Here is a 15,846-nt window from a genome sequence, read left to right as displayed (position 1 = left end):
AATCACAAGTACTGACATTGAAACCGTGACTTAAAAACTCCCAACAAACCAAAGTCCAGGAGCAGATGGCTTCACAGGCAAATTCTATCAAACATCTAGATAAGACTTAACATCTATCATTCTGAAGCTATTTTTAAAAATTTCAGAGGAAGGAACACTCCCAAACATTCTATGAGGCCACCATCACCCTGATAACCAAAATCAAAGACATCACAAAAAAAGAAAATTACAAGCCAATAACACTGATAAACACAGATGCAAAAATCTTCAACAAATACTAGCAAAACTAATCTAACAATAGTATCATTAAAGGATCATATACCATGATCAAGTAGAATTTATCCCAGGAATGCAAAGATTTTTCAATATCCAGAAATTGATCAGTGTGATACACCACATTAATCAGTTGAAGAATACAAACCATATGATCATCTCAACAGGTACAGAAAAAGCTTTTGACAAAATTCAACACCCATTTGTGATTAAAAAAAAAAAAAAAAAAAAAAACTCTCCAGAAAGTGGGCATAGAGGGAACCTATCATAACATAATAAGACCATATAGGATAAACCTACAGCTAACATCATAGTCAATGACGAAAAGTTGAAAGCATTTCCTCTAAGATCAGGAACAAGATAAGGATGTGCATTCTTACCACTTTTATTTAACATAATTTTGGAAGCCCTAGCAATAGCAATCAGAGAAAAGAGACACCGATGTATAGATCAGTCTTATGGACTCTGTGGGAGAGGGAGAGGGTGGGGAGATTTGGGAGAATAGCATTGAAACATGTATAATATCATGTATGAAACGAGTCGCCAGTCCAGGTTCGATGCACGGTACTGGATGCTTGGGGCTGGTGCACTGGGACGACCCAGAGGGAGGGGAGGGGAGGGAGGAGGGTGGAGGGTTCAGGATGGGGAACGTGGGTATACCTGTGGTGGATTCATTTCGATATTTGGCAAAACTAATACAATATTGTAAAGTTTAAAAAAAAAAAAAAAAGCTAAAAAAAAATAAATAAATAAAAAGAATCGTGATTCCGGAAAAAAAAAAAAAAAAAGAAGCTGGAAAAATTGAAAAAGTAAAAGAAAAATTGGGAAAGAAGTAAAACTGTCACTGTTTGAAGATGACATGATACTATACATAGAAAATACTAAAGTTGCTATCAGAAAGCTACTACAGCTAAATGAATTTGGTAAGGTTGCAGGATATAAAATTAAAATGCAGAAATCTCTTGCATTTCTACACACTAACAATGAAAAAACAGAAACAAAAGTTAAGGGAACAATTCCATTTACTATCACAGCAAAAAGAAAAAAATAGCTAGGAATATACCTACTTAAGGAGGCAAAAGACCTATACTCTGAAAACTATAAGGTGCTGATGAAAGAAACTGAAGATGATACAAACAGATGAAGAGATATACCATGTTATTAGATTGGAAGAATCAGTATTGTCAAAATGACCATACTAACCAAGGCAATCTACAGATTCAATGCAATCCCTATCAAATTATCAATGGCATTTTTCACAGAACTAGAACAAGAAATTTTAAGGTGTCCACAGTGTATTAGTGACATTCTTTCATTGACAGCTGACATAACTTCGTTTAGAGTGAAATATTTTAAACCAAAAAAGAAAAATCCCCTTTTTAAAAAAGGGGGTTTAAATATTGTTGGCATTCTTATGGTTCCTTTAAATACCCCTGGCTATTCCCAGAGGTTTTTCTTTCTACTTTTTCTTTCCTTTTTCTCATTTGAGTCTTAGCACCCATTTAAGTTATGATGCTTTCAACCTTGATGGTTTGCAAGCTTGCCCAGAAATAAGACCACTGTTGAACTACCACAAATGTATAAATGAATATTTTAATGCCACAATCTTTCCTGTTGCCTGTGGAGTCTCTGCTGAAATGAATCAGGATTCGAGCTCTAAGATGAGACAGAAAATGAAAGCATGTTGTTTGCCAGGACACTGTGGGTTTATATAGATGTGTAACAAGTTGATTTGGAACACTGGAATTTCATTCTTTTCTCTTTTTTTGTAAAGGCAATTAATTAGCCCCAGGAAGGACCCTTCAGTTACGTAAAATTTTGTTTTATGAAATGTCATGGCTGCATTCATAATTTTGTCTTGTTCCAGTCAGTATATACAACTTTCAGAGATCTTGTATTTGGAAAGCTGGAAGGGCCCATACTTTGAAATAGTGTCTTGTTTTCACTGTTTTTGTTTTGTTTTTGTTTCTGGTTTTGTTTTTTTTTTAACTAAAGCTATATAAAGCTTGTGGATTAAACAGAATAAATTTCTAAATTAAAAAAAAAAAAAGAAATTTTAAAATTTGTATGGAAACACAAAAGACCCCGAATAGCCAAAACAATCCTGAAAAGGAAAAATGGAGCAGGAGGAATCAGACTCCCTGACTTCAAATTATACTAAAGCTACAGTAATCAAGCTGTATGGCACTAGCACAAAGATTTATAGATCCATGGGACTGGACAGAGAGCCCAGAAATAAACCCACACACTTGTGGTCAATGAATCTATGACAAAGGAGGCAAGAGTATAAACTGGAGAAAAAATAAACTCTTCAATAACTGGTGCTGGGAAAACTGGCAGCTACAGGTAAAAGAATGTAATTAGAACACTAACACCATACACAAAAATAAATAAAAATGGATTAAAGACCTAAATTTAAGGCTAGATACTATAAAACTCTTAGAGGAAAACATAGGCAGAATACTCTGACATAAACCACACAATATCTTTTTGGATACACCTCCTAGAATAATGAAAATAAAAACAAAAATAAATAAGAACTAATTAAACTTAAAAATCTTTTGTACAGCAAAGGAAACCATAAACAAAATGAAAAGACAACCTACAGAATGGGAGAAAATATTTGTAAACAAAGTGACTGACCTGGGATTAATCTCCAAAATATACAAACAGCCCATGCAGCTCAATATATTAAAAAAAAAAATCAAAAAATGCTCACAAGACCTAAACAGACATTTCTCCAAAGAAGATAAACAGATGGTCAAAAAGCACATAGAAAGATGCTCAGCATCGCTAATTATCGAATCAATTGAAACTACAATGTGACATCATATCACATCAATCAGAATGGCCATCATCAAAAACTGTATAAACACTAAATGCTGGAGAGGGTGTGGAGAAAAGGGAACCCTCTCTGTTGATGGGAATATAAATTGGTACAATCACTATGGAAAACAGTTGGAGATTCTTTAAAAAGCTAAACATAGAATTATCATATGATCTAGCAATTCTACTCCTGGGCATATATCTGGAGAAAATCATAATTCAAAAACATACACACACCCCAATGTTCACTGCAGCACTGTTTACAATAATAACCAAGACACAAAAGCAACCTAAATGTCCAACAAGTCATGATGGATAAAGAAGACGTGGTTCATATATACAATGGAATATTACTCAGCCATAAAAAAAAGAAGGAAATAGAGCCATTTGCAGCAACATGGATGGACCTAGAGATTATCATACTAAGTGAAGTAAGTCAGACAGAGAAGAGACAAATATTGTATGATATCACTTGTATGTGGAATCTAAAAAGATGATACAAATGAACTTATTTACAAAACAGAAACAAAACAACATGCAATAATAGAGAAAAGCACTATTCAGCTGTTTAAAAAAGCACAAGATTTACTGATATAAAACTAAAAAATATTTTTAAGGAAAAAGAGCAGAGAGAAAATGGATACAGTATGCTTCCATTCATGAACTTTACAAAAAGATACACATATTTTTTAAAGATATACATATCCTAACAGATGCACAGGATATCTCTGGAAATATACAGCAAACTGGGATGGATGAATGCTTCTGGGGAGGCAAAAAGGAGACTGAAAGATGCACTTGACGTTCTGTATCTTTGTTACTATTTGAGTACTATTTTTTTTTTACTATGTGAAGTTTTGCTTATAAAAGGCGTAAAAGTTTTGCTTTCAGATTTTATATCCCCAGCCAGATTTCACCTCTGAGCTCCAGATCTGGATCCCAGCTGCCTGATTTTCAACTACTCCCCTGCATTTCTCACAAGTATTTTCAACACAGTCAATACAAAACTAGATGGTGATCTTCCCCTCAAAACCTGTCCCTTCCAGGGCTCCTCGTCACATGGACATCACGAGCCCTTTGAGCCCAAAGTGTGTGTGGTTCTGACTCCTCCCACTCCCTGGCTCCAACTTCCAATCTACCCTGGTGCCTGTGGATTCTCTAGTCAACACATGCACGTCGGCTTCTCCACTTGGGCAGTGCCCTGAACCAAGCAACTGTCATCTCTCAGCTTTGTCAGTCATGAGTGGGTCTACCAGGGCTGTTCTTGCCTCTTCTCTGGCACATTTGTCATTCTCCCCATTAAAAAAATTCAGCAGCAGCTTCGGGAAATAGCATAATCATATGGATTAGAAAGCAGTCAGAATTTTCAATAGAGTCTACATGACCTTGCCTTTTCTAGTCTTCTCTTGTGTGATTCTTCCATCTCACTCTTTACATTCCAGCCACACTAACCTTCTTGTGGTTCCACATAAAATTCTTCCCTTAAAGACTCATTTACTGAGTCTTCCACCTGGAAAGCTCTTCTGCCCCACAAGTATCTCCAGACACCAACTTCTACTGAGTTAACTACCTCTCACCTTTCCAGTCTCTGTTTAATCACAGTCTCTTCAGAGCATCTTTGCTGATCCTTCAGACTAAGTCAGGTTCCTGTTTCATATTGTCTTTGCACCCCTTCTTCATGGAACTTTCTACAACAATAATTAATCATAAAACAAGCTACTTCCCTCTAATAATCTGTTTAAGGACAAGAACAATTTTGCCCAATGACTAAAATAGTGCCCACAAAATAAATACCTGTTGAATAAATGAATGAATGAACAGGGAAGGGAGACAAAACCACAGGGAAGAACAAAGGCCATTGCTCATAAGGGTTCATGTCAGCAGTGAGTGGCCTCTAGGAGACACAACTTCCTAAGTATTACCAGGCCTGGCCCCTGGTTCATGCCTCGCATTTGCTACTCACCACACTGTCTGGGGACTGGAGCTGGCTTGGCAAGGCTGGGCTGCTATTATAGCCAGAGGTGACACCAGATGAGAGGCTTCCATCGGAGCTGGTGCACCGGGAGCCAGAGGTGGCCAAGGTGTGTAGTTTTTCCTTCTCCTGGGAAGGACAGATCAGAATCAGCCAGCTTCGGGTGTGTCATTACCACACTCCCATCGCCTCCCAGCGCCTCCTGCCTTAGCCTCATACCCTCAGGCTGCCCCCATCCCAATCCCAACTATATTTCCAAGCTGCCTCCTCCAGACTCTCGCCCGGGGACCAGAGCTGGTCTGATGAGGATGACATCTAAACAAAGAGCAAAGCAGCTCTGAACAGGCACCAGGACCCGACATCTTCCTCCAGATGCTACATTCCAAGACTCAGAGGCAGCATGGTGATGGCTGACCCAGTCTGAGGTCTGCCCCAGGCCCAAGCCCACCCTGAAATCAGAGGCTTGCCCCACTCCCCACCCGCAGCAGCTGGGAGATGATCTGCTGGTGAATTCTCAGCTTTTCCTGTTCAGTCCGCTCCCGCAGTCGGTCCCGGGCCCGGGCAATCTCCACTTTGGCCTCCTCACGGGCCCGCTGGTATTCTTGTAGCATCAGCTCTATGTCAGAGGGTGGGTGAGAAGACCTTGATGTTGACACTGAGCTCCTGGGGAAAACCAGAGGGGTGGAGAGATGCCTTCTAACGTGGTCAGTGGGCAATGGTCCAGGCCCGCAACACTGCCTTCTTGAAAGACCCATCCTCTCTTTGCCCACAGGGTCTTCAAGTTTGGTTTTATAAACATCCTGAGGCTCAGGCCTGCAGCCTTACATAGCACATCATGGCCCCTCTATCCACTCTACCCCCTCCACAGCTCCCTCCCACCCTCTTCTTCCCCTTTGCCTCTCTCTCCACAGCTGCCTACCACTGTCCACAGGCATGTAGGACCCACTCCTGGCATACAAAGCTGTGGCCTCTGGTGTCCAGGACACTAGAGTCCGGGCCCCGCTCCCCACACGCTCTCGCCCCACACCGAACCGGCTCCCCGCAGGGCACTCGGTCCACCTACCGGGTGGTCTCCACAACATCCTTCCTCAGCTGCTGCAGGTATTCTCGGCGCCGGCTGGGGAGGTCAAAGTCCCGGGCGAAGCTCAGTTGTTTCTCGGGGCTGAGGCTTCGCTTCCAACGGGAGTTCTGAAGTCCCTCAGCCAGCTTCCTCTGGAGGGTCTCTGCTGTGTGTTTTGGCCTGAGACAGAACGTGACTGAGTCACTGATGCTGACCCTGAAGCCCCTTCTCCATCTTAAGATCTATCTCTGACCCCTGGAAGATCCCAGAGCTGAGCCAGGGAGAGGGGAACAGCCAGCTGTTAGCCTTCTCTGGCGTCCCACCCAAGGCCGGGTCCTTACCGGGCGTTTAGCTCCTCCTCCTCGGCAGCGAGCGCCTCCCCCGTGCCGCTCTGCAGCACCTGCAGCAGGGCGTCTGCCTCCCCGAAGCCATGGTGCAGTTTTGCTTCTGTGAGTTCTGTGCTGAGGGAGAGGTTCTGGGCCCCAACTTTCAGGGGGATCTGTTCCCTCTGGGGCCACTCAGGTGCCCGAATCTGGTCCTGAGGGGCTTGTGGGAGCCTCTGGGACTGCTCTCCAGAGCTACAATCACATCTGGTCCCCAGAGAATCCACGGTACCTGGCCCTCCAGGAGAGCTATTCTGAGGCCCACACCAGTCGCTAAATTTGTTATGTACGGGGAGGTCCCTCAGACCATGATGTTGGGGCTCAGGAGCCGTGTGCATCTGGGAACCGGGGGGCAGCAGTCCCCCAGGCTGGCAGGCCACAGGCGGGCCCAAGACGCAACCCTGGAGCCCTGGGGTATCAGTCAACTCAGAGAAAGGGCAGGGGCTGTGGCGCTGGAGGACCCCCCGTGGACAGGGACCGTCCAGAGAGGGCTGCAGCTCCGCGGGAGATGCTGAGCGCTCACCCCTTTTCTCCACCCTGCTCTGCCATCCACCTGGCCCCCTTCTGCTCAGCGGGCCACACTCTAGTGAGGCCATGTCCTCAGGCAGAAAGCTGTCAGCCAGCCTCTGGCTCCTGTTCCCCAGTGGAGGGGGCGACAGTCTGCTCTGCACCCCGGCAGTGGTCCTGGGCAGACACTGCTGCAGGGGCTGCTGCACAAAACGGACTTGGAGCTTTGTGCTCTGCTGTGGGTTGCCTTGGGAGCTCACCCCAAAGAAGGGCCTGTGGTTGCCCCCTTCTAAGGAACTTCTACCTTCTCCACATGGAGCCCTTGCTCTCTGAGAGCCATCTGCCTCATCAGTGGTTTGAGAAAAATTACCCACTGGAGGCCGGGGGGCAGGAAGGGGAAGGCTTGGGCTGGACACGAGTTTCTGGAGGCTGTCAAGGGAAAGAGCTGAGGGAGATGAGACAGACAAGGCACTTGGGGGGATCCCCAACCCTGGGGTGCTGGCACTAAGTGTGAGGATCGGGGAGGAGGCCCTGTCCACCAGCAAGGTGCTGGCGGACCCCTGCTCCTGCACCCTGAGCTCCCCAACAGACTCCACAGGGTGGGGGCAGGGCCCTGGGGAGGAAAACGCGCTGAGGCAGGGTCTGCCAACAGCCAGGCAGGAGGGCTCCTCTGCCTGGGAGCTGGGAGGCAGGAGGGCATCTGGAGAAGCCTGGGGGCTCAGAGAAGGCAGGTTCTGCCCAAAGGGGCCTTTCTGCAAGTTGAAGTGGAATGAGGGTACAGGGGCACTCTGGGGCCTGCAAAGATTGTCTTCTCCCTTAAGATCTAAGGGCCCTGCTGTTTTCCACACTGTCTCCTCTGCCTTTCTCTTCTGAAGTGCCCTGGGAACACGTCCCTCTCCTTGACACATACTAGTGAGATCTGAGCCCAGCCCTTCAAGGATCACATTGACCTTCTGAGGGTCGGCCTCTGGGGCCTGGAGGTGGAGAGGTGGTGAGGCCAGGTCAGTCTGGATGCCCTCATCCACGGTGGTCTGAGTAGAGCCGTCTGTCATCTGAGTCTGGGGCACCTCATGAGGGGTGTCCCTCTTGGCATTCCACTCCTTTTCGGCCACACTTGGCTGGGAGAGACTCCCCAACAGCTCCGAGGTGCTGTGCAGGAGTTGCGAGAGGTGGAGAGACAGGTTGTGCATGCTGGCCCAGGAGGCCAGATCTGACTGGGCAGATGAGAAGTCAGAATAGCTCCAGTGGGACCCACAGCCCAGGGTCTGCGTGCCTTGCTCCAAGGTGTCCATCCTGGACTGAGCTATGGGACCACCTACCTCGGATGGATACAGCAGCATAATCTCATCCACTGGACCTGCAGTGCTTTCCTCAGCCCAAGGAGGCTCCCTCCTCAGAGAACCCACTTCATCAGGGGTGCCCCGGAACTGGGCTCTCTTATCAGGACCCTTCGAGGGGGCTGCTCCTTCAGAGCTGATCAGGATGTCAGGGTTCCTCAGGGCAGGCAAGGATCCCCATACCTCCCAGGCCTTACGTGAACCTCGGGCATTTCCAACGCTGCTGCGTTTGTTCAACAGGCTCTGGGCGCTGGCCAAGGTGCTGAGGTGGGAGCGGAACAAGGAGCTCTGGTCCTCTACGTGGCTATCCATGCTGCTCTGGGCCACGTTTGGTGGTGTCAGGCCCTGCGATGTGGGGCGGCGGGAGACACTGACTGCACCGCCAAACACATGCCGCCTCCAGCCAGCGCGTGCAGGCCCCTTGGGATGCCAGGGAAGGATACAGGGGTTGACGTCACTGGGGCCCAAGAGCAGGGCTCCTCTGTCCACATCCGTGGAGTGCCACTCCTCTGGCCTGGCTTGGCCACCCAGTCTCTCTGGCTTTCCTGACTGGGCCTGTTCCAGAGCACCAGATGGATGGACAGACGTGAGATTGGGGGTCGGCATTCTCAAGAAACCTGAAGTCGCTGAGTAAGGCGGGGGTGCAGGTGGCAGGGGCCTGAGATCAGCAGCAATACTGTCCAAGTCAGAGGAGGCTTCCTGATCACAGCCCTCAGCGTTCAGAGATGTTCTCACCGCAGATTTTTCTGAGGAAGTGCCCCTGGGGTGTGAGGTCCACAATCGGTTGGGCTCCACGATATCCTCCTCTGTTGGGGAAGGAGGCTCCACACTCAAGTTCAGCTCCTGAAGAGACCGGGAAGAGCTGACCACAGAGAACTGCGGTCTGGAGTATCTGCGACCAGAGAAGACTGCAATTATAGGACGTGCACTCCGGTGGTGGGGCACCGGCTGCTCCCCACCAGAAGAGGGCTGCCTGGGGCCCTGCGCTGCCGGCCAGTGTGCTCTGCGTTGCCCTAAGGAGACAGCGGCTGAGTCACCGAAGCTGGGCGAGATCGTCTTGGACACGGGGGACTTGGCCACCGTCCTGCCCTCTCTGTCTGCACTTCTAATCTGACAGCTGTCCGAGCCACCTTCATCAGCACATGGAGGACTCCTGACCCCCGCAGGGTCTTCACGGCCACCTGCAGCCTGGTCTCTCTGCTGCTCTTCCTCCTCCCATAGACTGTCAACCTGGGATCTGGACATATACTTTAACTCTGTTATGAATTTTTCTTGGGGATGCAAGCCACCATGATCCCTGGACCCTGGGGCAAGTTGCGGCTCTTCTGGAAGGCATCTGATGTCATTTCCCAAACATCCCTGTTGTAGTCCCTCCAGCAGCTCACTCTCAACATATCGTTCACTTAAATTCAGGGTGTGTGGTCCCCCCAGTGCTGCTGGCTTGGGTTGAGAGCCCTTCGCACCCTGGCCCCCCACAGAGCTGTCCTGCAACCTCCCGGGTGTCTCAGAGCACTTGCCCTCAGGGAAAGGGAGAGCCTCAAGCTTGGCTCGGACTTTCTTCTCCGCAGCCTTCTTCTCAGGATCCCCTATTGATCTGGAGCGAGTGAGCGAGTGGCTGGGGGGGCTCGTCCTCATGTCGGGGGCAGCAGGGGAGCTGCAGCCCCCAGTCAGAGGCAGGACCGCAGTGGCGGAGGCCTCCAGGGTGCTGCCGTCTGCTGGCCCCAGCTCCACATTAATGCCTTTGGGCTCAAAGCCATGCGCCAACAGCACGCCAGGTTCCCCGCCATGGCCCTCTCTTCTCTCCATTCCCCAGGCCCTGGAGGGGACCCTGGCAGGGTGGTGAGGGTGTAGAGGGGCCGTGGAAGGCCCCCTGCCCAAGTCACCATCTCTGTAACATAGTGAGGTGGAGGGAGGGGAGGAACGGGCAGCCCAAACAACAGGTTGAGGGCTGCGCGGCTGCCAGCAAGGACCAGATCTACTCTCTTCCTGGCCCTGGGATAGGCCAAGGGTCTTGCTGCCACCAGGGCTCCATGAGGAGACACCAAAACCCGAGTCTTCCTGTGGGCATCTGCTCAGGGCTTCCTCTCTGACTCCCCCGGGGCTCTGATCCGGCAACAGAGCTGGCCTGGGACCTTCCATGCCAGCCCTGTAGGCTTCTGCTGGCCCAGAGCCAACACTCCCTTCCCGCTTCACACATGGCTGTGAGGGAGCTTCCAGTCCAACCCCCTTCAGGGCTCCAGGCAAGACAGTACCCTGTTTGGGGCTTGCCCTCCCTTCTTCTAAGCTGGTGGAAGCCTTGAGGCATTGGCCCTGGTCTTGGTTAGGCTCTGAGAGGCTGGCTGAATTCTGAACAACAGAGATCACAAGGTGACTTTCAAAACAGGTTGTTTTTCCTCCCTGTGCAATGGCTTGGAAGTTATCTGAACCTCCTCCCCATGTGCAGTCCAGAGTCCCAGGTTCTTGGTGGGCTGGGCTGCTCTCCTGATGGCCAGGGAGCATGCCCTCGGCCACAGCCAATAGCTCTCTCCCCTGTGCAATCTGTCCAGAATCCTCAAAAGGGGCCTGAGAAAGTGAGGCAGCCACTACTTCACCTGTCATCACCCTCCTGTCCTCCTCCCTGGAGGCTGCTGAAGAAGGAAGACTATCTGAACCCAGAGCATCAGCAGAGGGAGGCGCTCTGGTTGCTTCTTTGTTTTTCTCTGTGATTTCAGAAGAGCTTGTGTGACACATAGATTGTTCATCTGCTCCCAGGAAATGCTCCAGTTTTCTGGTGCAATGGCTCCCACCTGGAGTAGGCTCAGTGTGGGAGGGAGTCCGTGAGGGACACTGTGGCCCCATGTCAGTGTCAGTGCTGGGCAGAGAATGGAACCTGTCTGCAGAGGGGGGTATGGACTGAAGGACAGTTGTCCTCTTGTCAACTGATAGGTGTCCTGGTTCAACGGAGAGAGATGCCATGTGATCCCGTGCTTCAGGTTCATTTGTGGTCCTGTTGGCCACTGACTGGCCCATTTGAGGACACTGCAGCCTGCCGGGGGCACTTGAAGAACATTCAGGTTCTAATAAAGTCTTGCTGGAAAGCAGGACTGTGCCCCCAGCCACCACGTCATAAAGCGGCTTCCCCTGAGTCTTTGCCTGTCCCGTCTCCTCCAAAACAGCCAAGCTTGTTGGTGGCTGAGCAGAGGGCTCCAGCTGAGGCACCACTGGTGGGGACATAGGCGCTGAGAAAGCCCCACCAGCAGGACTGAGGTCCTCGGCCTCCTGCCTTACCTCTCTGCCTTGGTCGTCTCCTTCTTCCAAGGGGCTGCCAACCCTCCTCTCAAGCAGGCTAAAGGCCCCATTCAGGGCACCAGCTCTGTCTGGTCCTCTTGGTTCAGCTGCCTCGGCTCTGGAAGGAGAGCCTACCCTGCTACCCAGGCCCATCGAGCTGCTTCTAAGGTCCCCTCCCTGGTCCTGGAGACCAGTGCTTGCTGACCCCTTGCCCTCTGCCCCCAGGGGAATGCTCCCTGGTGCACTGGATTGACCACGAGGTCCCATGGCCACGGATGTCACAGATACAGGCCAAGCAGAGTACGCCACAGTGGAGCCCTGTCTGTTGTCTCCCTTCAGGCTATGGTGTCTGGATGCTCCACTCTGGTCCTGCTGCCCCGCTCCAGCTACCAAGGGACTGGTGGGCATTTTCAGCATGGTAGGATCCAACACATAGTCAACAGAAGAAATGCCTAGAGTATTAGGTGCATAAAGATAGCTTCTTGGCAGCTTTGTTGAATTCAAGAGCAAGGTATGACTCAGGTCTTGGCGAGGAGCCATACAGGAGTCTGGCTGGCTTGGTGACAGGCCGGTCTTGTGGCTGAACAGTGTGTGCACACAACAATGGCACAGGCCAGGGAGTCTCTGAGTCGACAAGACTGTGTTTTTCTCCTCTAGGCTCCCTCTTTGAGCAGCCATCTCTTTCACTCTGCCTTGAACTGCTGGCTCCTCTTGCTTAGAATGATGGATGCACTTGGCAGGATGGCTTTCTTGAACACCCTCCACAGTCTCCAGCTCCTCCAGACTTCCCAAGCTGCGGGGTTGACGTCTGAGGTGCACTGCATTCACAACCTTGCCCTCCTGAGAAGTCCCCTCGGGCCTGGGCTGCAATGGCAGAGCTCTGGCTGATGCTTTCATCCTCAGGTAAGCAGAGGCATTGGTGCATTCTCTGCAAACAGTGCACACCCCTAAATAACCACCAGAGTCCTTGGCAGGTGTGTCAAGCACAGCTGGGTAGGTGTGCCCTCTCACAAATCTGCTGCCAGGTCCCCGGGGATCAGTGCTACCATTCACCTCCACTTCCCCAGCTTCATCATCCCTACAGATAACACTGTCTGTCCATTTGGGAGAAGTCGGCTGATCCTTGAAGGGCGGGTGGCTTCCGAAGCTGCCTGTCCTCAGCACGCCCTCAGCCGTCTCCTGGTCCTGTTGGTACTGGAAGATGAACTCCTTGCTGACTCCTGGTGGATGGGAAGCGTGCAGCTGCTTACCCTGTTTGGATTCAATTTCTGAGATGCCATTCTCCAGCTGCATCACACTCCTAATTAGCCTAGCCATCTCATCAGCATTATTCACTCTTTCATCCCATGTCTTTCCAGGAGGTGCTTCTTTGGGATTTGCTTTAAGCCCTTTTCCAGGGACTTTGCATTCGCTGAGGCTTCTTTCCTGAGAGCATGTAACTGATTGGAATTGTTCATATGTGGACTCAGTCTGTGAAAGCCTTAACTCTTCTGAGCCGTCTTTGGAATGGGGTGCTTTTCCAAGAAGCCCAGTTCCATTCCTCCATTCCTCCTTATGGGCTGGACTCTCACCCAGGGCCACTGTCTCTGGGCTGCTTACCTCATGACGTACTGATCTAGACTTCAAAGGAAGAGCAGCATCCTGTGGCTTGTCCTTGTCGGGGGCTAAACAGATGGTTTTACAGGTGAAATCAGACTTAACCCTGGAAGGAAAGTGTCTCTTCGCGTCAAAGGCCTGGGCCTGTGTGAGGACTGCATTCCGCCCCTGCTCTTCTTCCTTGCCCGTCTCAGATTCACACGCAAGCAGAGGCTTCCCCGACCCAGAACTGTTTGAGGAGACACTGCAGTGGGACTGCACAGGAGCCTTTGCTCCCTGCTCGAGCGTTGCAAGACTGTGTTTATTTAAAATTCCAACTTGATTTTCAAATTCACATACTTTTATGCTGGTAGATGGGAAAAAATGTGCATTCTGAGTGACAAAAAAATAAACCGAATTATGGCTTCTTTCTTTAACCTTTCCAAGGCATTTCCCTTTTTCTCTGCAAACTTCCTTGGTGTTCAAATCAACTGGCCTCTCGGCTGCGACCTGCTGAGATGATACAATCTTGGAATTCTGGTTTTGTAATTGTCCTGGCAACTTATTCTCCACATATACATTTTGGAGGACCTGGTGTTCATGTCCAAAGCCCCAGGCTTCCCTGAGGGGTGGGGAGGGCACCCTTGCTTCTCTGCAAGCTGGAATTTCCAAGGCAGTTTCTGTCAGGGCATCTCGGCTTTTGGTCACATAGAATGTTTCCAAGGGAGGTGGCTGCAGGGAAGACGGAAGTGGATTCCAGGGAGCAGAGTGAAGGTAGAGCTCTGGGCCAGACGGAAAGGGGCAGGAAGGCCTGCTGTGTCTTCCATCCGCTTCCACGGAGCTCTCCTGGGAGTCTGTCTTCTCTTCCTGTGGGGGGCGGTGGCTGTTCTGACCTAATCGCCTCACTGGGCCTGCTCTCTTCTTCCTCAAAGGAGCCCAGCCTCGGGGCCAATGGGGGTCTTTGGTGGCTATGGTGACAATATGGTGACAAGGGTTCTTCAGGATGAAACACTCATCAGAGGACGTCATGAGTCCAGGTTTCTTGCTGCTCTGAGAGGACTCCTCCAAGCTGCTCTTTCTGACTCCCTGTGCTGCCATCATGGGATATACCATCTTGTTCTCTGCTGCAGAGACCTGTGCGTTTGTAGGTCCAGAAGTCAATGATTCTACATCTGCTGAGTAACTTCCACTATGACTTACCTCTTTCTCATTAGTTGTAAAGAAATCTGAAGTACCTCCTACCTTGACATTCAGACTGTCCTGTTCTTTCTCTGCTCTCAAACGCCTAATTTTGGACAGATGGGTTGGAACATTGTTGAAATCTGGGCTGCTAGATGCCCCAGGACCAACTGGCAATATAGCATCTCCTCCCCTGCCGGAAGCTTGAATCGGAGAACCAGAGTCTTCCTTAAGGGAGGTGGAAACTGGCCTGGGGGCTCCCGTGGCCTCCAAAACAGGATGAGACAGTTCAAGGAGGTACTTTTGCTGGAGGGCAGCCCAGTCTCTCTCACAGGCACTGCCAATATAAGTAAATGAGCTGGCAGAGGCAGCCAACAAGCTGGACACACTAGAATTGGATGTTTCAGAGACGCCTTGCTGGGCCGTCTCAGGGACCCCACTGGCTTGAAAGGTACCCTCAGCTCCTGGCTGAAGAAGGCTGCAAGGGTCCCAGAGGGACATAGACCCAGAAACAGGGTCTGTATACACACTTCTAATGCTGCAAGGCAGCTCAGTGCTGGCTGGGGGCAGTGTGGAGCTGAAAGGCAGGATGGTTTCTGTACCTGGTGACTTGAGTTCTTCTGTATTGAGCCAGTATCCAGGCCTTTCCCAACCACAGCACTGAACCTCCTGGGTGTCGGGACTTGGACATAAAGAATGTGGGGGGCTGCTGGGATTGATCTTGGAGTCACAGGAGAACCAGGAATCCATGGACACCAGAGGGCTCCCTCTGGAGGGCTGTATGTCTTGGAGAATGGTGGCCGGTTCGGTGGGGCTTCCCTCCACCGCCACCTCAGGCTGCTCACAGGGCGGCTGCGGCTGGGGTTTCAGGTAAAATGAACTGCTCACTGGCAAGATGGCATCTAGCCTGGGGGCTCTTCTGTGACTGATGGGACCAAGCCTGCACACTGCCTCCTGGCCCCCTGCAGGCAGAATGGGGCTCTGCAGGTGCCAGAAAGTCTCCGTGGGCATTTCATCAGTTGAACCAAAGAAAGGCTTTCCTTGCCAATGGTCCCCTGGTTCTTCTTCAGCATCGATCAGGCTGTCGAGGGAAACACTCCTGTGAGCCAAGGTGAATGGTCGACTGCCTGAGGATGTGGTGAAGCCCCTCTCAGAGGCTCGTGCTCTGGCCTGGCTGTGGCCACAGCCGCTGGTGAGGTAACTGTGTCCTGAGCTGTTCCGTGGGTTTCCGGGCCCCTTCTCGGCCAGCGAGTCCTCAGATATTTGGCTGTCGTCACTTTCAGAGTTGTCTGGCTCTGGGAGGTCCTGCTCCTTCCCCTGGGGCTCCTCCAGCTCCAGCGGCGCTGGCAGGGCTTTGGCACAGACACAGGAGAGAGAACCTACTGAGTAACCGCTATCTGCGTCAGATACATCACCACCTTTTTCTCTTGCAAGAGCCACTATGGGGCTGGAGTCTGAGTGAGGCCA

The 15,846-nt window shown here is 50.4% G+C and overlaps 1 protein-coding gene across 8 annotated transcripts in view; it reads right to left on the bottom strand.

Annotated features, from left to right (window-relative positions):
* The window catches only part of STARD9 (StAR related lipid transfer domain containing 9), a 140,154-nt gene that overhangs the window by 34,981 nt on the left and 89,327 nt on the right, over nt 1-15,846 (bottom strand). For 7 of the 8 annotated variants that reach the window (XM_061430908.1, XM_061430909.1, XM_061430910.1 and 4 more), the window contains 4 exons: nt 6,473-15,731; nt 6,135-6,311; nt 5,551-5,734; nt 5,063-5,200 (listed from right to left, as the gene is read on the bottom strand). In XM_061430908.1, the coding sequence (XP_061286892.1) occupies nt 5,063-5,200; nt 5,551-5,734; nt 6,135-6,311; nt 6,473-15,731 (9,758 nt within the window). Of the gene's footprint in view, nt 1-5,062; nt 5,201-5,550; nt 5,735-6,134; nt 6,312-6,472; nt 15,732-15,846 lie in introns of those variants that run through there. The other variant, XM_061430913.1, reaches the window with a different exon arrangement.

Source organism: Bos javanicus, chromosome 10, assembly GCF_032452875.1.
Source record: "Bos javanicus breed banteng chromosome 10, ARS-OSU_banteng_1.0, whole genome shotgun sequence".
NCBI classification, from domain to species: Eukaryota; Metazoa; Chordata; class Mammalia; order Artiodactyla; family Bovidae; genus Bos; species Bos javanicus.
Note: the sequence above shows the minus strand (reverse complement) of the source record. Positions and strands in the feature narration are given on the sequence as shown.